At 38.3% G+C, this 22,645-nt stretch overlaps 1 protein-coding gene across 3 annotated transcripts in view; it reads right to left on the reverse strand.

The window, feature by feature from the left end:
* Nucleotides 1–22,645, reverse strand: part of NAALADL2 (N-acetylated alpha-linked acidic dipeptidase like 2) — a 921,662-nt gene that overhangs the window by 515,190 nt on the left and 383,827 nt on the right. For all 3 annotated transcript variants that reach the window (XM_030575533.1, XM_030575534.1, XM_030575532.1), the window contains one exon: nucleotides 5,883–6,384. In XM_030575533.1, coding sequence (XP_030431393.1) covers nucleotides 5,883–6,376 — 494 coding nt within the window. In that variant the 5' untranslated portion in view covers nucleotides 6,377–6,384. The remainder of the gene's footprint in view (nucleotides 1–5,882; nucleotides 6,385–22,645) is intronic.

The following is a 22,645-nucleotide window of genomic DNA, read 5'->3' on the forward strand; positions in this document are numbered from 1 at the left end:
TGTACTAAAAATAATACTTGCAATACACTCAAAATTAATTCTCGTTGACATTATTACAAAAGTTCCCGTAACGCATATAGCAGAATGCACAGACAGCAGTAGCACAAAAAGGTAGAACCATTCAAATCAAGCAATCAGACACAGACTCTTTGAAGTTTAAGACCATTCCAGATATTTTGGCTGTGTATGTTTCTTAAGTATCAAAAGTTGTGTTTATAATTATACTGTCAAGTTGTTTGCATTCTTATACTATCACATTTCTATGGTGAAACTGAACCAACAAATCTAAAGGTTGTTTGCTAACTGGAAATCTTTTTCCATTACTGCCCTTCCCCCCCCCCCACGTCTGTCTAAAAGGCACATGAAATTCAATTATCTCTATCCGACCTCATAAAAATGAATCTTCATGACATGGCTGATTAGAATAGTCAGCATTACATATTTATGTTTATGGAAAATTCCTGCCTTTAGGCAGAGATGAAAGTAACTTAAAAGGACTTACTGGTATACCGGAGTCCTGAGTGGAGGCATGGCCTCAACATGAAGAGATGGGGCCTTTCAAGATTTAAAGGCCCTGCGGCTCTGGCTGTGGCTGGGAACCCTAGGGCCTTTAAATCACCCCAGAGCTACCAGCTGCAGAGGCGTCTGGCCCTGGGGCTCGGGATGAATTAAAGGGCCTGGGGAATCCCTGCAGAGGCCAGATCATCGGACCCTTTAAATCCCTGCCCGAGCCTGGCTGCTGGAGCTCCCGGATCTCCCAGCAGTGTCCGGAGCGCCGGGCCCTTTAAATTCCCATCTGATCCCGGCTACCAGAGCTCCAGCTGCACTTTAAAGGGCCCGAGACTCCCTGCAGTGGCCAAAGCACCAGACCCTTTAAATCACCACCACGGAAGCTGGTCCAGTCCAGCACAGCATCGTACTGGCTCTTGCCGGTACACTGTAGCGGCTTACTTTCACCTCCGCATTTAGGGATCAGTTCAGTATTTAAAGGATAAATGCATACATTATATTTATGCAGGAATTTAGTTCAAGTGCAGCTACTCTGGCTGTATTTTTAGATGACTGCAGAGAATAAAATATTGCAAAATATATTCATAAGCGTTCATTTGCACAGAAACCTCAAATTCACTTTGATGGTATTTACAATTGCAACCCTTATATATTTGTTTTCCCACAAACATTCATATGAACTTTTATTAGTCTCATTTATTGTTCACAAGAAATTATAGAGTGAGGAAGTGCTCAAGAGAGTTCAGGACTGCACTTGCATCTGGACTGAATTAATCTAGCATCTAAAAGGTAACTGACATTTAAAATCTATTTATATGAGTTAAATTGGAGTCCAGTGTACGGTATTGTATTCCTATTGGCTAGAGATGCTTGGGAACATTGAGACAATATGCTGTTGCAACTCCTGTTCAGGATTGCACCTGTGTCCAATTAATTCTGGAGTCTTGTCTCTACGAAGGGAGAGCACCTTCAGGAAGCTGAGAAGAATAGCCTTGAAGATCTATGATTCTTTGAAATTCTGTGTTCTTTCTTTCTCTCTTTTTGATTATTAAATGTCAGCATTTTCAATCCTATCCTTTAGTTCAGGGGTAGGCAACTTACGGCACGCGTGCCGAAGGCAGCATGCGAGCTGATTTTCAGTGGCACTCACACTGCCCGGGTCCTGGCCACCGGTCTGGAGGGCTCTGCCTTTTAATTTAATTTTAAATTAAGCTTCTTAAACATTTTAAAAACCTTATTTACTTTACATGCAACAGTAGTTTAGTTATATATTATAGACTTATAGAAAGAGATCTCCTAAAAATGTTAAAATGCATTACTGGTACGCAAAACCTTAAATTAGAGTGAATAAATGAAGACTTGGCACATCACTTCTGAAAGGTTGCCGACTCCTGCTTTAGTCTTTACTCAAAAATATTCCCACTGAAATCACTTGTTAGGAAACCAAGCTGATGTTTTGTGGTTCCTCAATATACAATGTTAACAATAAAAACATTGAGTGAAATTCTTGTACCACTGAAGTTAATGCCAAAGTCCCATTGTCGTCAATGGAGCCAGAAAATCACCCATTGTGCTATATCTTACATTATTGTTTTCCTGTAAAATATTATAGGGCAAGGGCAAAATATACTGAAGATGTAGGGAAAGAGAACTGACATATTTTACACTACAGTACAAATGATATACTGCTGTTCATTAGTTTGGGTAAGTTCAGTTTACTCATTACAAACACCCTTCCTCCTTCCTCCAGGCCACCCATACAGTTCACCTAACCATACATATAGTTCACTTAACCAAAGTTTATCCAAAGTTTAGGACTTAGGCCATTTTCCTCCACAGTATCTACCGTGGTCTTTTTGAAAATCCCACTAGATGCCTATCTGCATCTGCCCTAACCGCTTGATCAGCCTTCTCCAACTATATACAGTATGGTCTGTCCCTATAACTTTCTTCGATCTCTCTCTCAAAGAAAATTATGAAGACAAGTTAAGCCATTAACAAGTGTCGTTCCATTAGGGTCACAAAATTTGATTGTCGTCAATGGAGTTGGAGTTATATCAGGGTTGCATTTAGCCTATAATATGTTTCTTTTATAAATATGTATTTAAGCAATTTAATATTTAGACAACTTAGAAGGTTCTACCGGTATAATTTATCATGGTTTCTGTGGCACTGAACAATGAGAAGGCAGAACAAAACAGTTTATTTTACAGTGAGTCTTTGTTGCCTTTCAGCGATCTGAGATGATCTTAGTCCTGCTAAAAGATTGGACCATTTACAGGCACTAGACAGATTTCTATTCTTATTGTGCATGTTTTTCAGTATTTCCCTACTGGGGGTTTTACATACTTTAGGAAGATAATCCTTACCTAGGCTGTGTCGCTAATTAGAACATTTAACCAAAGCCAATAATTACAACTGTGCTAAATCGCACTGAAATTTTACATTGAGTATGTTCCATGGGGGAAAAAAGGTCTAAAGAACAGAAGATAAAAGCCAAAACAGTATTTTATTGGCTGAAGATCTCTAGCATTCTGTCTGGTGGGTTAGGGTAGTATCCACGCAGGAGGCAGAAGGCCAACATTAGACTCATAGAAGTCCTGCATAGTGGCTGATCTCAGGGGTCACAGATGGAGCCATTGCACAGGGATGTCTGTGCACCCTATTTTCACCTCAGAAAAGATCTCCTTACTGCCCCTGTAAAGTCTAGTGAGGACAGACTCAGTCAGAGCAGGACCACTGTTTCATACTTAAGTGGATCTAGTTGCCTTATACCCCATACAACCTGTGCAGAGAAAGTACAGCTTCTATCTCACATAAGGCCCACTCCCTAACCCTGTGTTTGGCAGGTGACTTTTACTGCACCCACACAGAATCTGAGCCAAAGCTCAATGAAATCAATAGAAGTCTGTCCATTAACTTCAATGAGTGCTGGAAAGGTCCACAAGGTATATCTACACTGCAACAAAACACCCACAGCTGCCCCATGTCAGCTGACTTGGGCTTGCAGGGCTCGGACTGTGGGGCCATAAGTTCAGTGTAGATGTCCGAGCTCGAGCTGGAGCCCAAGCTCTGGACTCCACAAGGGGGAAGGGTCCCAGAACCTGGGCTCCAGCCCCAAGCCCGGAAGTCTACACTGTAATTTTATAGTCCCATGTCCTGAGCCTTGTAAGCCCGAGTCAGCTGACTCAGGCCAGCCATGGATGTTTTATTAGATACCATAAGGTCCAACAATTCAAGCTTTAGGGGGGTGCAGCAAGTTCTTACTCTGGCCCTCACCACATATGAAGGTGACACAAATGTTGTTAATGATTAGTTTTAAACCATCATGAACTATATCAGTTTTCTTTCCTTCTATATCTTATTTAGGATTGTAAATACAGTCTTTTCTCATTGTTGAGTCTGGGCCAAGAAGTAAGTTAGGAAAATTAAATTAATGCCATTCCACCCTAACATTTAGAAAAGGCAAGTTAAGCAGCTGCCAGCTATTCTAAGTAATTCAAAGTACATTTAAAAAAAACTTACAACAATATATAGTCCATCTTGTCAGTTTGTTTTCAAGCTACATGTATGATGTGTTCTATATTGTTTATATTACATATGAACAGATTTCCTTGCAATAGCTCTGAGGCTTGCCAAACAGATGTTGAGGGAAAACAACTTAAAACATTCAATTTACAAAACAGAAAACTCAGTTTTTCTAAGGCCAACATTTTGGCCTGAGGCCATCTTTTGGGTAATAATGCATACTAAAAACAGTGTTTATCTATCTATCTATCTATCTGATAGAGTATTGATAGCCAGCCACTCAAAACTCTTGTCCGATAATACTTTATCAAAAGACTAATGCTACTGTAACGCCGACAGACCCCGGTAGGCAGCAGGTGGGACTGAACTAGGGACCTCTGGAGCTTAATGCATGAGCCTCTTCCGCGTGAGCTAAAAGCCGCCTGGCTCTTAGCTAAGGCTATAGAGCAGGCTCATTTTAACTCTCTCTAAGTGGTCTTGGTGCCACTAGATGGGACAAAGCACCACATCCAGGAGGTGTGTGGGTTACACTACCACAAAGAAAAGCGACCAGCCCCTCAAAATTAAACAGGTTAAACAGATAACAGGGTAACAGCTGTATAAACATTCCCATTCAGATTCTCCATAGGGTCCAAACTATCTGTGTAAAGCTTTCTCTATATGTAAGGTCCATACTTTCTTTTTAAGTTCCAATCCTGCTACAAATCAGCAATCAGACTTGACAGTGTCCTGCTTCACAAGAGTGTAACATGCAGAGCTCGGCTCAAAGGTATGTAAAACCTCTTGTCCTCAGCATTCACAGTTGCAGAAAAACGGTCAGAACTTCCAAACACATAAGGCCTGATTCCATACTCTGATACCACAGTGATGTGTCCTGTATAAATAGTTTGATCAATGGCTACTTCCCCAATAAAAAAATCAGTGGTTTCAATAAGTGTTTTGCAGTATTGCCCACCCTCAGAATTCAAAGGTTATAAACTAGTCCCCCAAAAATCATGATATTGGCTTTAAAAACATGATACTTGGGGAAAAAACATGTCAGTCTTTTTATTTGTCTACTGGTTTGAGGACCTTCAGTGTTCACATTTTCAATCTTGTCTTTGTATCCATGTGGATGGGATCTTTCATATTTAAAAAAGTAAGCCAACACTGCCAGGTAATCACCTGTCTCCTTGAACTAGGGCTTTAAGAAAAAAACACCAAAAATCATGTCAGTTGTCAACACTGGTTTTGAGTGAGCCAGGACTGAATCCAAAGAGATGATATTACTCTATTTTTCATTATACTCTTGCTTCTACAATCCTGCACACATCAACACTGAAATATCTGGAGGGTGTCTGTGTACATATACACACACTTGTTTGCTTTTAAATAATTACAACCTTTACATCAGAATCTAGAGATCTGTCAGATAAATATGGCTACAGCCCAACACCTTTTTAACATAATAAACCTATAAAAAGACTGCCAGCTTTAGCACTTGCTTTGAATGGTCTGAATTTGTCAGTCTGTGCACATCCAAAATCATTTCAGGGTTTAACAAAATAATGTTCCCTATAAAAATAATCCCTCATTTTACAATAGGATTTGGGTCATTATGGAAGTATTTTTTTAACAAAGTTCTGCATTAATTTTATACATTTTTTTTCAAATCATTCTAAGCCCCTTACAAGTATATCTGATGCAAGTGTCACAAACATCATGAGAAAGTTGAACACAAGCAGCAGAATTGATGTTTGCAAACAACATACTGTACAGAAGAAACAAAAGATTAAAAGAAAGTGTTTACATATTATCAGAAACGTTAGCTACCAGTGCTAATAATAAATCTTAAAGGTACATACCTGAAAATCTTTTGAATATTTTCAGCTTTGATTTCCTTGAGAATCTCGTGGTAGAAATGAGGGTCACTTGGTTCTGAAGAAGTGGGGGAAGGAGGACATTTTTTTTGTGCATAATATCCTATTAAAATTCCAAAAATAAATAAAATCAAAACAGTGCAAAATAGTTTAAATATCCGACAAAAGCTGCAGCGGTTGCTCTTTGGTGCGGGTCTTGTATAATGTGACACATAGTCCGGGTCTTCCTGAAGTCGCTGAAATCTTCCTTTAGGGGATGCTGAGGGCTGAATAGGCTCGAGATCAATGTTAGTATTTTGTGAATTTCCTGAATGGTGATCAACTATGCCATCCAGTTGGAAATGGTCAAAGCCAGGCTCCTCCAGCTCTTTTTCCATGTCCCATTCTAGTTCCAATGTGGTGGCCTGGAGGTCATCATTGTCAAGGTATTGAGAGTGCCCCTGTATTCTCTGGTCTGCGTTCACTTTGCGATAAGCCATCTTTTTTTCTATTAAAAAATGACAGAAAGCAGTATTTAAATATTTTCGAGCATCAGTTCTGTCTTCATATGCAATAGTGTGTGACTCTCATCACACTTAGAGGGATGTGTGTGTCCATATTTAAAGAAAAAATTGAGTCCACAATGTTGCATTCTTCCTAAGCATAACCTTCTTTAATTTTTTTCTCAGTGTCATTATACTGTCAGTGTTTCTATTAGCAATTCCATTTGGTATTAAAGAAAAGGTTATAATAATGGTAATAGCATATTAAAAAGCATGAGGATGTAAGGAATATTTCAGTACTAACAAGGGAACATACAAGTTGTCCTAGTAGTTTTTTCTGCATCTTTAATTTCTATAGTTCTCTAATATAGCATTAATCCAGTGAGTACAAATGTTATATTTTCAAAATGTCCAAAACAAGTATTTATCAATATACTTCAACATCTTTTTGGAGCTATTGCACATGGCACATGTCAATTTCTGTACACAGATTTCATTTCACTTGACATCTAAGTCAACCATGCTGCTCAAGTAAAATACAGTGTCTAGTACAATGGGGTACTGGAACACGTCTAGGACTTGTAGGCTTTATGGGTAATACAACAAATAAATAAAAATAAAGTTAAAGAAAACATAAATAAAATAGCTTTATTTGTCTGATTGCAAAGACAAAGGAATGCGGGATTAAAGTTTGAAATTTGAGGGTGACACTCAACTTTACTTACACATCAATAAAAGGCTTCCATTTGGATAGACTGTTCTATTATTTACTGGTATTAAAATGCATAGTTTCTGAATGACTGATGAATTTACTTTGAAATTGTCCCAGCTGCTTTGCTCCAGTTAGTTTTTCCATTTTAATGAATCAAATTACTGCCAGGTTGAGATTCTTACCTAAAGCATTTACTTAATAGTAAAGCATAACTCTAGCAATTCTAGACATTTCTACAGCTGTGTGAGCCTTCTAAGCGGAACTCTGACCTCTAATACAAACATTCAAAGTCAATTCTCTACAAATCATTTTTAAACTGACTGCAGTGATGAGGCTCAGTTTTCATCCATACTTTGACAATAGACATTCCATCACTTGAGCATCAGCAATTTAATGCTTTTCAAACATCAGACAGACTCATCAATTAGAATGAAATGCAGATACACATATTAACGCCTCACAATCATGGATATCTGAGTGACATCCGCACTGCTACCTTCCTTGTTGCACATTAATACATTTTCTTGATCTAAGACCTCGCTTCCAGATGGCATTTTCTGGGTCACATACTGGATGAACCCACTTTATATGACAAAATAGAAAAAGAGTTTAGCCATAATCTTTGAAAAGAACAAAAGGTTACAAAACAGTATGATCTACTGAAACAGCATATCATACTTTAAAAAAAAAATTGTTTTGCTCTATACAGTATCTAATTTACAAATCCTGTTTCCCTACAGAACAGCTGCCATTTCAATGTCCCTTTCCTAAAAACAGACACAGCAGACAGGCTTACAACAGCCAACAGGATATCCACTTAAGTTATACTATACCGGATTTTATAGCACAGCTCCCACATACATTTTGCACCCGATCCCTCCATCCCTACTCAGACAAAACTCCCACTGACTTCAGGGGAAGTAGATACAGATGCTAAGATATGACCCAAAACAACATTTTAGAGGGTCAAGGTTACAGTCAGATTAGCAGCCAATTAGAGGAGCTTAAGACCATGCTTGAAAGAGATCAGCAGTCTTCCCAACTTTCAAGGCTGAAAGTCCATTGCCAGTTTTACCTAAGGCTACTGCAGTATCCGCATCATACACTTGTATTTCTCAGTTACCAGTGTACTACTCTGTTAGTTACTACAAGGGAATAACTTCAATATTGCAAATATAGGGGTTATCTAACTGCAAACATTTGGACCATGATTTACCCATAGATTTAGCTTTACGCTTATATGTAGTCCCAGTGAACTTCTTAAATGATTGGAACAACTTTAAATCAGAAAAAATAAGTCTGTGAAAGTCTGGTTTGCTTTTAAAGGAATAAAAACACAAAATGTACATTTAATTAACCTTTCAAAAGAATTTGACACAGCTAAGAGTTCAAATAAACATGCCAGTATTAACTCATTCAATTTTGCTGGGATGGGACATTGTTTTTTTTATTTTAACAATGACCTGGAGTGATGTTCTTGAAAATCTTGCTACTGCTCTTAGATAAACAAGGGCTTGATTGTGCAAGGTGCTGAGCACTGTACCCTCCATCTAGCAAAACCTGTAGGCATGTCCTTAAAATTATGCATGTGCTTCAGTGCTTTGCAAAACAACATCTAGAATCCCAAGAAGGCCCTGAGCCTGCAAAAGCTCTCACACACATTTAAATTTATGCATATGAGTAGCCTCACTGGGTCTCCAGCTCCTTTGTTAGGGGTGGAACTGGGTTGCATATCATCAATATACTGTGGTCACAATTAAAAACAGTCAGCCCTTATGGACAGCTGCCAAACCACAAGATCTTTGCAGACCTGTATTTTACTGATTTCTATGATGAATTAATTTAAGCTTTTGTGTATATGTTCCTTTAAACACAAACCAAAACTTTTTTTTTTTAAAGCCATTTCAATCAATTAAAATGTCAGCATTCCACAACAGGTAGAAAAGAAATAACTACCCTATGTCAGATCGTGTGGTGACAACTGTCACTAACTGCTAACTTTTTATGGTGGCCACTGTATACTGGGAGTATGCAATTAATGTATGTATTTATGACATTTAAAATGTATGTTTCAATTGAATCTATATTAATAAAGGTCATTTAAATATCAGCTTAAGCACATTACAAACATTTCTTTAAAGTGTTGTTATTCTGCATAAACAGTAACCACCTTTTCTTGAAATTTAATAGTGCAGCCATTTTATTTTTACTCAAAATACCACAATCAGTTAGACCATTTACTAGATCAGGGATTGGCAACCTTTGGCATGTGGCCCGTCAGGGAAATCTGCTTCCCTCTATACTCACCATAAGAAATAGTATGGGTGGTTGGAAAAAATGACTTCTAATGGTGTTTTTTCATCTTGATTTTTTGCATGTCATTGGTGGTTTGTCTCATTGTTCTTTATCCAGATTGTTTTTGTTGTTGTTGTTTTAAGCCCTTATAATGATTTTGTACCTACGACTACTGTGGGTAGGTGGGAAGACAATATTGAGTCTCCTTACAGGATTTCAGCTCAATATTGCCGCAGTTATGGAAAGTTAAAGTGCCTCCCCTCAAAGCTAACACAATGTCAACTGTTTAAAGGGAAAAACAGCTGCCCTCATTCCTGAAATCAAAATACTACACACACACACACACAAGGGATGGGAACTTTAAGGTAGTAGAGGGTCACAAAATCCACTAAAACCCTTTGGTGGACCAGGGTTGGGTGATGCAGGAGGGTTGGGAGCATTGGGTTCTGCCATGCCGGGGTTATGTGAGCAGAGGGAGGGGAGACCTTTGGGGGAAGGCAGGATTAGAAATAGAGCCCACCCCTCACTCACTCCATGGCAGCTCCTGTCACATGGGTCTGAGCCTGGCTCCTCACTCCAACCTATTAGCACTTGCCATAGTGTCACATGATGCACAAATCCACACATAGGCATGGACCTCCTCCTGTGATACTCCACCCAGTTCCTGGCACTACTGGATCGCCTAATCTTAGATGGGATGGGCCAGCCTGATGTACCCCCTGTGCAACCAGTTTCACATCCCTGAGACAGATATTTCAGAAAGCCTTTGAAGAGATCCCACACCAAAGGCTTCTAAGCAAAGAACACAGTCATGAGATAAGAGGGAAGGTCCTCTAATGAATAAGTATCTGGTTAAAAGACAGGAAACAAAAGGTAGGAATAAATGATCAGTTTTCACAGTGGAGAGAGGTAAATAGTGTACTGGGACCTGTGCTGTTCAACATATTCATAAACGATCTGGAAAAGGGGTAAGCAGCAAGATGGCAAGTTTGCAGGTGACACAAAGCTATTCAAGATAGTTAAATCCAAAGCTGACTGTGAAGAGTTAACAAAGGGTTCACAATGCTGAGTGACTGGACAACAAAATAGCAGATGAAATTGAAAGCTGATAAAAGCAAAGTAATTCATATTGGAAAATATAATCCCAACTATATACAAAATGATGGGCTCTAAATTAGCTGTTACCACTCAGGAAATAGATCTTGGAGCCATCATGTATAGTTCTCTGAAAACATGTGCTCAATGTGCAGTGACAGTCAAAAATACTAACAGAATGTTTGGAACCATTAGGAAAGGGATAGATAATAAGACAGAAAATATCATGACAACACTATATAAATCCATGGTACGTCCACACCTTGAATATGGTGTGCAGTTCTGATCACCCCATCTCAAAAAAAGATGAATCAGAACTGGAAAAGGTAGAGAAGAATAACAAAAACGATTAGGGGTATGGAACCATTTCCATATAAGGAGAGATTAAAAAGACTAGGACTGTTCAGTTTAGAGATGCAGAGACTAGATGACAGGAGATGGATCATCCAGTAATTGCCTTGTTCTGACATTTCCCCCTGAAGCATTTGGGCACCAGCCACTGTCAGAAGACAGGATACTGGGCTAGATCTGGATACTGGATCGCTGGTCTGACAATGTATGACCATTCTTATGTCCTTACCTATAGATAGCTATAGATATATGATACACACAATATTTATATATATACATATATGGGCTGTCAATTATTCGCAGTTAACTCATGCGATTAACTTAAAATTAGTCACTATTTCTCACAGCTTTAATTGCACTGTTAAAAACTAGAATACGAATTGAAATTTATTAAATTTTTTTTTATCTTTTTCTACATTTTCAAATATATTGATTTCAATTACAACAAAGAATACAAAGTGTACAGTGCTCACTTCATATTATTTTTTATTACAAATGTTGGCACTGTAAAAATGATAAAAGAAATAGTTTTTTTTAATTCACCTCATACAAGTACCGAATCTCTTTATCATGAAAGTGCAACTTACAAAGGTATTTGTTACATAACTGCACTCAAAAACAAAACAATGTAAAACTTCAGCACTTACAAGTCCTCTCTGTCCTACTTCTTGTTCAGCCAATCACTACAATACACAAGTGTGTTTATATTTACATGAGATAATGCTGCCAGCTTCTTATTTACAATGTCACCCGAAAGTGAGAACAGGTGTTCTCATGCAACCTTTGTAGCTGGCATCGCAAGGTATTTACATGCCAGATATGCTGAACATTGGTATGCCCCTTCATGCATCGACCACCATTCCAGAGGACATGCCTCCATGCTGATGACACCCGTTAAAAAAATAATGTGTTAATTAAATTTGTGACTGAACTGTATGTCTCCTGCTCTGTTTTACCCACATTCTACCATATATTTCATGTTATAGCAGAGTCAGATGATGACCCAGCACATTGTTTGTTTTAAGAACACTTTCACTGCAGATTTTATGAAATGCAAAAAAGTTATCAATGTGAAATTTCTAAAGATACGGCACTGAACCCAAGGTTTAAGAATCAGAATCTTTCAAATTCCAAAAATCTGTGAGGGACAAGGTACGGAGCATGCTTTCAGAAGTCTAAAAAGACCAACAGTCTGATGTGGAAACTACAAAACCTAAACCAGCAAAAAAGAAAACCAACTGTCTGCAGGTGGCATCTGACTGAGATGATGAAAATGAACATGAGTCAGTCTGCGCTGCTTCAGAGTCTTATCGAGGAGACACCATCATCAGCATGGATGCATGCCCTCTCAAATGGTGGTTGAAGCATGAAGGGACATATGACTTCAAAAGGAGCAGTAGTAGGCCAAAGGTAAAACTTTCAAAAGTGCCTAAGTGACAAAGGATCCTAGGTGCCATTTTCAAAAGTAACGTAGACATTGTGATAGAAGCAGAGCTGCTCTGTGGTAATTTTTGAATACTGCATGTTGACCTAGCTATTGGAATTTTTACCATATGAATATATGGGTTCAGTTGAACAGCGGGCTAATAAGGAAAAAAGTAGGAAGGAAGAATAGCTCAAAATAAGCCACCCTCATCAAACACTCCAGGGTTGTTACAGGACAATGGCAGAGCTATTGGTTCTGAGGAGTCCGGCTCAACCTACTGAACTGTTTTTTAATGAACAGAGCCAACTCCCTCTCCCCCCAGAACTGACAAGAACAAAAACTCCAGTTGAATAAAAAGAGACTATTTCCAGAGGGGTGGTAATTACTGGGGAGGTTTCTGGGGAAAGCAGACAGATACAGACTCCCACTGGGGTGTCTGCGGAAACTCGGCCTGCTTAGGTGCCCTTCAGGGGATGGTAAGCCTTTACGTAAGACAGACGTCCATGAAGCCTGTCTGTTTTAATATCCTTTCTCTTTAAATTTGTTCTATTGTGAAAATAAATAAAATTTGGGTTAAAAAGGTTGGCTGGTCACTATCTATATTCACCACTGGTCACAAACTCCCACAGGAAAGTATCACAGGTGCTGAACCCAGCTGGACTTGTTTAGTAAGCATGGTGGCTCCACAGGGCCTAATCTAAGGGTGGGACAATTGTGTGATAGCTGTAGTTCTGTCCCTGAGCTCTCTGAATGGAACCCTTCAGCCTCATGCCTTTACTTCTTCCGAGGATGCAGCAATCTCTCTGTCCCCATGACAGGATCCTAAGATAGCCTAAATCTCACAGGAAGTCAAAGTGCCTAAATTACTTTTGAAAATGGGACTTAATCTCCTAAATCAATTAGGTATTGCTGAATGATAGGCATAAGCAGAGGTGATGCACTGGGAGGATGAGGGGGGAAGGCATGCGGGGTCCTATCCCCCCCAGATTGCTCAGTCACAGGATGAGCTAGTGAGGTGCAAGCAGCATCAGGAAGAGAGAGCCAGAGGCAGGAAGAACAGCTGGGAGCTGCAGGAAGGGGGAAGAGGGGTGCTGCTTTCCAGGAGGAGGGATTTGGCTGTGGGAGCATGATTTGAGTTGTTCCGGGGTTGTGCCTCCCACTATCAGCAGGCATAGGTCGTCTCCGGGAACAAGGCAATAGAAAATTAGGCCTTCCTCAAATTCCAAAATTTGAGGGCCAGATTTTCAATTCCTCAGCACTCACGACTGAGGCCAGATATTTCAGAGAGTTCAACTCCTACATATGTATCTTTATAAGGGCCAGATTTTCAAACATGACCAGCACCCAAGAGTTCCCATTGTGACACCTATGGCTATACATTCTAGAACTGCTCAACACCCAATCTGGCTACTTTTTATTTTCATGCCTAAAATGGGAGGCAAATCCCATTTGCAGGTGCTGAGTTCTTTTGAAAACCTGGCTCTTCGGACCTACTCTGAAGACAGAGGGATTTGCATAGATGCAGATAAGGGTAAAATTTGGCCAAAGATCTTTTATAACTGGTAGTGATGCACAAGATGAGAAGAATGACTTGATTCTCAGACTTAGGATGAGATAACAACAGGGCTGGTAATTAGGGGAAAAATCCATTTCTAAGCAGAGCAAAGTTGATATGGAAATCAATGTGAAGTACAATGAATATGGAGCCCCACATTGCTCTTTTACAAAGCCATGTTTTACAGTAGAAACTTTTAAACTCACTGATATTTGTAACGTGCTTTCAGATAATAACATCTTATGTCTAAATATCTGAAGGCACTTTACAACACTAAAAAAAATGAAAAATTACAGTTTTTTTTATAACATACATTCTGTAAAATGTCATTCTCAGTTGTTTATTCAGTGGGATTAATTGAGTTTTATCAATTTCAATCCTGAAGTGGGACCTCTAGAAATAATAGATTATAGAGCTAAAGAAGGCAAGATTTATAATTGGGCTATATTGGTGTTTATGGCAATCTATCAAAATATAGCAAATCATTTTATGCATGGCTTATAACAGAAAATAGACTAACATTTTCTGCTTTTTGGAACTATTTACATAATTTTCTGCATTTTTAAAATATTTGTATCTGAAGAATTCAGAGAACAAGCAAATATATTTCACCATTGTACAAAGTGTATTTTCTGGGTGAATTCCAAAATGTTAAAGCTAAAGTTGCCATGACAACTGCTGCAGCAAAGCATACAGTATGTGTATGAACATATATTTACTGAGACATATATATACACATTAACTGACACACCATAATTATTGCTAATTAATCTATCCAGTCACATATATTGGACACAGTTCTGCTCTCAGAAAATCAAACAATATGCTAATTTAAGTCAACTGGGCTATTCCAACCCATAGAAAAACCAGAGGGAAAGCAGAATCATTGTGTGTATGATATACAGAACAAGATGGTTTCCAAATACCAGTCAGTAAAGCCTTCAAGCTATAACCACTTCTTCTTGGAACTCAATACAAAGGCCAAAATCACTATAAGATATTATATTGCAGAGTTTGGGCTACTACAGCTATGGGCTAACAGTGTAGTAGTAATCTGTCTAGTAACCTTTGACCTTCTTTTTTGAGTCTCTTCTGAAATAAGCTGTCAAATCTCAGAAATGCCCAAGTTTGATCATTTGGGTCTGCCTAGAGGTGTAATTTTGCATGGTGTACAATTCCTGTGAATTCATCACAATGTGTTATTTCACACATACTCAATGTGGTGTGACATGCAGCCTCCTGAATGAAACTGAATGTCCTAATGTGCAAATCCTGAACTGAGCTTTATTCCTTCACTTTAAAAACAAAAACTCACATGCTTTAACTCAACTCAAACAATCAGTGAATTTATACATATAATATAAATGTATCCCTCTTTTCTGTTTTTCATTTCTTGATAGAACAGCAGTGCCCTGGATACACAGCCCCCATACTAGATACTAATCTGTTCAGTCTCTCTGTAAGCATCTGACCTAAAATCTAGTATGTTTGTATTCATAAGACAACGCTCATTTTCCAAACACACTTAGGTCCCGTATGATGGAGTAAATCTACATTTAAAGCTATATATCTCAGCTGCATATCTGCTTTTGATAATTTCTTATTGGGTTTTTCCTCTTTATTTTGAAGTCAATCCTCAGTATTACATAACATAAACAAAAATTGTTGTAGCTGGAACTGACGCTCTTCCAACCCACCCAGTTGTGACCTTGGGATAGCAGATAAATGTTCTGTCCTTGGGCATGTGGCTGGAGGCGAAGATGCGCTGCTAATTCATTTGATAGACCCTGTTTGTTTCATTTCACTTTATAAAACATTCTCAACCATTCTTCTATGTATCTGCTGAGAGGAATGAGGATGGGGTATTATACTAAATAGAATAGGAAAAGCTACCACTAAAAGATCATCTCCATCGTTCATCCATCATGCCACCATTCCATTCTGTAGTAATCTATGTTATTACTCATTGGAAGTTAACACTAATGCTGTTAATGGACTTTCAAGTAAAACAACTTCAATGTAGCACTGCATGTGTTTCATTTTCAGAATGTATAGCCACCACTATCCTGGATTATTACCAGAGACTGAACCTCAAACATCCAGCATTAAGAACATTGGTTTGTATCTGTTGAGTTAAAGGATTATCATCTTAACTGTTAGCTCCAGTAGACTCGTATCCTATGTAGAACTGTCTCTAGAAGGGGCGCAACAAACTGAACAATCAGTTACATGTGCATTTTACAGTTCAGCTCCTTTAACAGCAAGACTTTTCAATTGGTCTTCTTCACCTTTTAGACTAGGCAACATTTTTTTTTAAATTAAAGTGAATAATTTAGTTATTTAAGCTTAAACTGCTTAATGTTTAGACCAGTCATTCTCAACTCTTCTGAACTATTGTACCTCTTTCAAGAATCTGGTTTGTCCTGCATACCCCAAGTTTCACTTCACTTTAAAATTGCTTGCTTACAAAATCAGACATACTAATACAGAAGTGTCACAGGCCACTATTACTGAAAAATTGCTGACTTTCTCATTTTTACCATATACACCTCTACCCTGATACAACGTGATCCGATATAACATGAATTTGGATATAATGTGGTAAAGCAGTGCTCAGGGGGAGAAGGGGGGCTGCGAACTCCGGTGGATCAAAGCAAGTTCGCTATAACATGTTTTCACCTATAGCACGGTAAGATTTTTTGGCTCCCGAGGGCAGCATTATATCGAGGTAGAGGTGTAATTATAAAATAAATAGATTGGAATATAAATATTGAACTTACATTTCCGTGTGATACTCAAGCTTGTTTTTCACTTGTGAGCCTTGTCTGAAGCCTGAACCCCAGGTGATGGGACTGACGCATGTAACTTAGGTTTGCGGGGCCCTTTGTGGAATGGGGCTCTAAGCAATTGCCCTGTTTGCCACCCCTTAATGCCAGCCTTGCACTTGCGATCCCCCTAAACCCATCCCATGGCAACCCTGGGGGCTGCAACCCCCAGATTGCAAATAACTGATCTACCTGAGTTGAGTGCCCCCTGGAAGACCTCTGCATACCAACAGGGTACACGTACCCCTCGTTGAGAACCACTGATTTAGAGAGTACCTCCTTTGTTTTAAAGAACACATTTGTGTACATAATTGAAGATGAGGGAAACTGTGCACTAAAACTAGGAGAACAAAAAGGATTTCATACAAGGGTACTTAGTAAGCTGAGTTAAAGCAGAAAATCGATTGTTCTACCCTCTAATATATGGTTAACCTAGATTTTGTGAGGTATTTCAGCAATAGCCATTTGAAAAAGCATAATGCGTTGAGATATAGACAAGAAGGCTGATGGTTTGTATTAAATCAGTAAAACACATACAAATAAAATGTAATTCAAACAAGATAATTTTGGACTACAGAATATTTCACATAGATCATTAAACTTCGCCTGGATACCTCTCTGAAATTGGCAATTGAAAGCTAGTAGCATCAATGTGAAGTTTATACATTGTCAGAATGTTCTTGGCTGAGTTTCTCCATAACAGTACTGTGAATCAGAACTGTGTTTGCTTTTTCTAATGTAAGTGCTTTAGTGGTATGCATTGGACATCCCTGATCTCTGTCAACAAAGAGTACATACCATATTCAGCAAAGGAAGGCTATGTTCTGTTTTGTTAGACATATAATGCACTTGCATGTTCTTTATTACTTTTAGTATATTAGGAAGATTTAGTAATAGTACTATAAATTACATGGCTTTATGTAGATCTAACATGGTTTGTATTTATTTTCCAGGAATGCTAGATATACTATATAGAGGGCAGTGTTCTATGGAAGAATAACTAATGAATCAAGATTCAGATGATCCTGAAGTCTAATCCTGGCTCTGTAACTGACTCGCTATGTGACCTTGGACAAGTCATATTACCTTATTGTCTCAGTCCCCCAATCTGTAAAGTGGGGATAATAAAAAATGTATCCAATAATGTCCTAGGAGTGTTGTGAGGATTGATTAATGATCAATCATTTGAATATTTAAAGCATTAAATATTACTATATACCGGCATTAACCAAATGGGCCTAAAATTACAGGCATCCAGTTTTAATTGGGTACTTTGTACCAACCGCAACTCCAGCAATCATCAATTCCAACAACTCAGCATGAGTATAACTGTGATATTTACTCAGGCAAAACGGTCATTGATTTATGAACTATCAGTGAAATCGATGGGAGTTTTGCCTGAGTAAGGACAGCAGGATTGCAGCCCATTACTCTACCAATCTGCTCCGAGTCCTGGAACTTTGAGTTTGTCCCCCTTTTCCAACCTACCGCAAAAGGCCACTCCCACTGGACTCAGAAATATTCCCAACTGTTCATTTTGTATCTTCTTTGTCCACTGGCTACTCTGCACTCACAGCTCCTTTTCAAGAAACCCATAAGCATTTTAAAATAATGCCCAAGGTCACAGGAAGCCTATGAATTTAGCGATGCAAACGTTTGCAAAAGAAAGGCAATTTTATTTCTTACTCTTTTCAAGTCTTAGTTTGTATTTGTTATCAAACCAGTTGCAACAGCTAATCTCAGTGCAAAGGAAAACAATCAGTCAGCCAGCACTATATTTGGTGTCAATGTTAATCTGATTTCCTCAGTCATTTCAAAGATCTTCCATAGCAATGTTCTGTCCTTCACTGCAGTCTGCAGAGATCTTCTACCTCAAACTCACCAAACCTACACCAGTCTATAAAACAAGGAAGCCCAGTTTTGAGCAAAACAGATCTCCCAAAACCATTATATTTTCCCTCCTATGAAATATTAAAACAAGCTTATTTGCAGGAAAATGAAGCCTGTTTATAAACACAATTCTCATGATTCCCCGTGATAAAACCTCCATAGATAGTAAATATTAAATAGAGGGATACCTCTCCATCTTCTTTCATTTCTGGATTATTAAGTAAATCCATTTATTCATGTCTGAATACTGGGGATATCATTGAAGAATTTTCCAAAGCTTTCGTGATCCATTCCTAACTTCAAGCACTCAAGAGCTGACTGACTGTCCAGTGATATGCCACACACCCTTTTTCCAGCTCCTCGTTAGTCATCCCCTACAATGATGACCCTCCTCTATTCCGCCCATGATAACTTTCTCTAGGTCATTTACATCTCTATACGTGATGTGCACAGACAAGTTTGTGTCTGTTAATTTTCAACATCAAGGTCTGCATCGCTCTATTAATATTTTTAACATAAGCATTAATCTTTTCTGTCCAGGATATTCACAAAATCTTGAGTATCATTTCAGGATTGCCACATGTAAACCTTCTGACTCTGAATCCAAATCCTTCCTGCCATGTCACCCATAACTTAGGGCCTGAAAAACTGCTGAACAACACACGCTTTGCTGGAATGGCTAACTTGGTGTGTTTCTAAGCTTAACTCTTTTTATGAGCATGAGTTTTTGAAGACATAAGGGACCCAAACCTGCTTCCACAGGCTTCAGTGAGAACAGGAACAGGCCCTCAGTATTTAAAATAAGACCCACTTCTTCACTTACACCGGATTTACAATGGAGTGACTCCTTTATTTCAGTGGATATAGTTGACTCCTTATTTGAAACAGTGTAAGTGAGAGGAAAATCAGGTCCAAAGTCTCGAGTGAAAAAGTTATCTGAGCTGGTTAAATATTAAAAACAAAATGACTAAATGTATAATTAAGTAAAATCAAGAAAGTGATATCAGGAAGCATTTTGTACATTTGGTTACTGTAGTTTCAAGAATTACAAATTTTATTTGCTGCTTTTGTACAGCGTGTTTAACAGCAGTATACACTGTATTTTACATACTCAGGTATATTTATAGTTTTTAGATGAATTAAAACTATTACAAAGCCTACCATGAACTATTTTAAGTACTCCTCACAGCTTATATATTTTATTTATGAATAGGTATATTACTAAAAATAAAAGATCTCCAATGGCACATAAAAGTAACACTGTTATGAGATTAAATGTCAGGCAACTGGCATGAAAATGTAATATTCATTAAGTCATAAAATATAGACAGCATTATCACAGGATCTTTATACTGTCAACATGCAGTCCGAAACAACCATGTTTATTACAATAAGGTAAATACAATGACTAAATATGCCTCTAATTTCAAGTGTAATTGTTCCATTAAATAAATACAGTATTTTTTCAAACCTATTTCTATTTGTACCTAAGATCTGTCCTTAGTACAGATTCAAAACTGCACTATACACACTTATATACTGCACTTTTAGTACAGATTTAGCTGCACAATAAATATTTATAGTGTATGATAGCATAAAGTGTACATGGCAAAGAAAACAGCTTAATTACTTGTCTTCATATACTTGCCAAGAAGGCTAATATAATGCAGTAAAAGATGTGCCAAAAGAATACTCCCTCAAAAGTAGAAACAGCTACAATAGGTTAAAAGAGACTATTGCATCATGGGACTATGTTAGAAGATATACATTATGATTGTAAATCTAGATATCTTGAAAATCCACTCACTCCTACGTTTACTTATGGGCTTTGAGAATAGTTAAAGATTATAATTTGCCTGATTAAATGTGGTACATTGTTATAGATCTGAGCTGGAATTTTCTATTTTACTCCTTTATAAAAATTTAAACCAAAATAATCACAATAGATTGAATTATCTATTGCAACCAGCATCAGGGACATGAATGTAAATAAATTATAGCTTGAATAATTAAGGTATTTATTAGACCTAGAATGTCACCACTGCTGGAGTCACATATTAAACTTATCTCCACTGCATATTCTTATTCACTGATGTCAAACAGGTAGACATTATGACCAAAAGCTTCAACCATGAGTGGCTAAAGTTCCACAGGATGCATGTGACATGATGGGGATAGCACTGGACAGGGATTCAAGAGAACTGGATTTGACTGCCCTCCTGCTCACTGGCCTGGTGGCTGATCTTGGTCATATCACTTCATTTCTGTACATTAGGGATAATGATACTTACCTTCCTTTGCAAAGCACTTTGAGATCTATGAATCTGAAGGGTTAATTACAATACCACCAAACCCTTACATATGATATAAAAGTGACCTGATTTTCAGAGATGTAGAACATCTGGAACTCCTATTGACTTCAGTGACAGTTGTGGGATCTCAATTTCTGTGCAAAATCACTACGTCACTTTTATTTAGATGACTTCCTATGAATTGAGGTGTCCAACTTTAGGCATCGACTTTGAAAAAAACTGGTCTCCATAATGTGAATTCTATGAGAGGACTAAAATCTGTAATTCAGTCAAAAGACTAAATATTTTAGCAAGAAATATGCAAAGGGTATTAACTTGAGATATGTTGAAAAAAGCAATAAGGACAAGAAGCTAAAAGGACCTGGGGGCAGTTGACACTTATTTTGCCCAGATGTAAATGATTACAAGATGCGCAAGGAACAGGAGAATCAGGACCATATTATCTATTATTGGTAGTATACAGAGCAAAAACATCTTAGCATATGACCTTTACAATATGTGCACACTGCTCTTAGAGCCAAATATGACTGGAATGAAAAGCAAAATCTGTCATCTGAGTTTTGTGTTTTTTATATACTCACATGTATTGATAAATCTTGATTTAATCCTGTGGTTTCAGATCTAAGGTCAAGCAGTATTATATCCAGTTTGTGCAACATATTGTTATATCCAGAGCCGGTGCAAGGATATTTTGTGCCCTAGGCGAAACTTCCACCTTGCGCCCCCCACCCTTTGCACATCAGTTCATTGAGGGGCAAATCCCAACGAACCTTTATAGCTCTAACTGCACCTGTTAACTCTTGATTATTAAAAAGAGATTTCTTAATGATCAGTAATGAATACAATCATACAATACAAGGGCAGAGGGGATATTTTATTATTGGGTTGTAAATCTTTTTCTCTTATAATATAATTCATACATGCTGCTAAGAAGGAAGGTCTTGTGTGTGAGTCACATGCCTGGGAATGAGCAATTCCATGTTCTATTCCCAGCTTTTCCTCAGAATTCCTGCAACACACACATTTTTCTCCCTTGCAAGACAACCCAGAGGAACATCTAGAAGAGTTAGCTCTTGCACAGACATATCCTTGGGCCAACGTGACACCCATATGCCTCATTTTCCATTGAATAGGCACATTGCCTCCCAAGAACTCCAGAAAGCAGGGATAGGGAGTGTGCATGCTACACCATCCCTAGAGAACATGCTACCATATTTGCAACCAATGTGAAGAAAGGTGTAAGGGGAACATGACCAAGTCTGCAGCCCAGCACCTTTTGAGGGAATCTGTGCACCAAGGGTACCCAGAGTGAGTCCCTTAAGCAGGACTATTTGCAATCATGTACTATGTGTCCTAAGGTGCAAGGCAACAGTAATATGCCAGTTTATGGTTAAAGAGCACTTCAAATGCCATTGCATCTACTAACTGATGATTAGACAATACAGCACTGAAGCACTTGCATAACTTCAACCATGTGAGTAGTCCTGCTATGTTTAAAGTTACTCACATGCCTCAGTGCGTATAGCACGGGGGTTGGAGAAATGCTGCTACTCTGGATGGAGTTACGTATTACAATTCCTATGGCACTGGGTTTTAAAAATATTAATATTAAACACTTATATTGCCAGAGGCGTCAACCAAGTTGGGGCCCCATTGTGCTAGGAACTAAATTGATACATAGTAAATGATAGTCCCCAGGTGTTTGCAGTCTAAAGACATGATATAACAGGTGCACAGACAAACAACTGGGCAGGTTGTCAGTGGTGCCTATAGCTGTGGGATGTTTCTTTTAGAATTAAATCCAA

The sequence above is a fragment of the Gopherus evgoodei genome, chromosome 9 (assembly GCF_007399415.2).
Source record: "Gopherus evgoodei ecotype Sinaloan lineage chromosome 9, rGopEvg1_v1.p, whole genome shotgun sequence".
NCBI lineage: Eukaryota > Metazoa > Chordata > Testudines > Testudinidae > Gopherus > Gopherus evgoodei.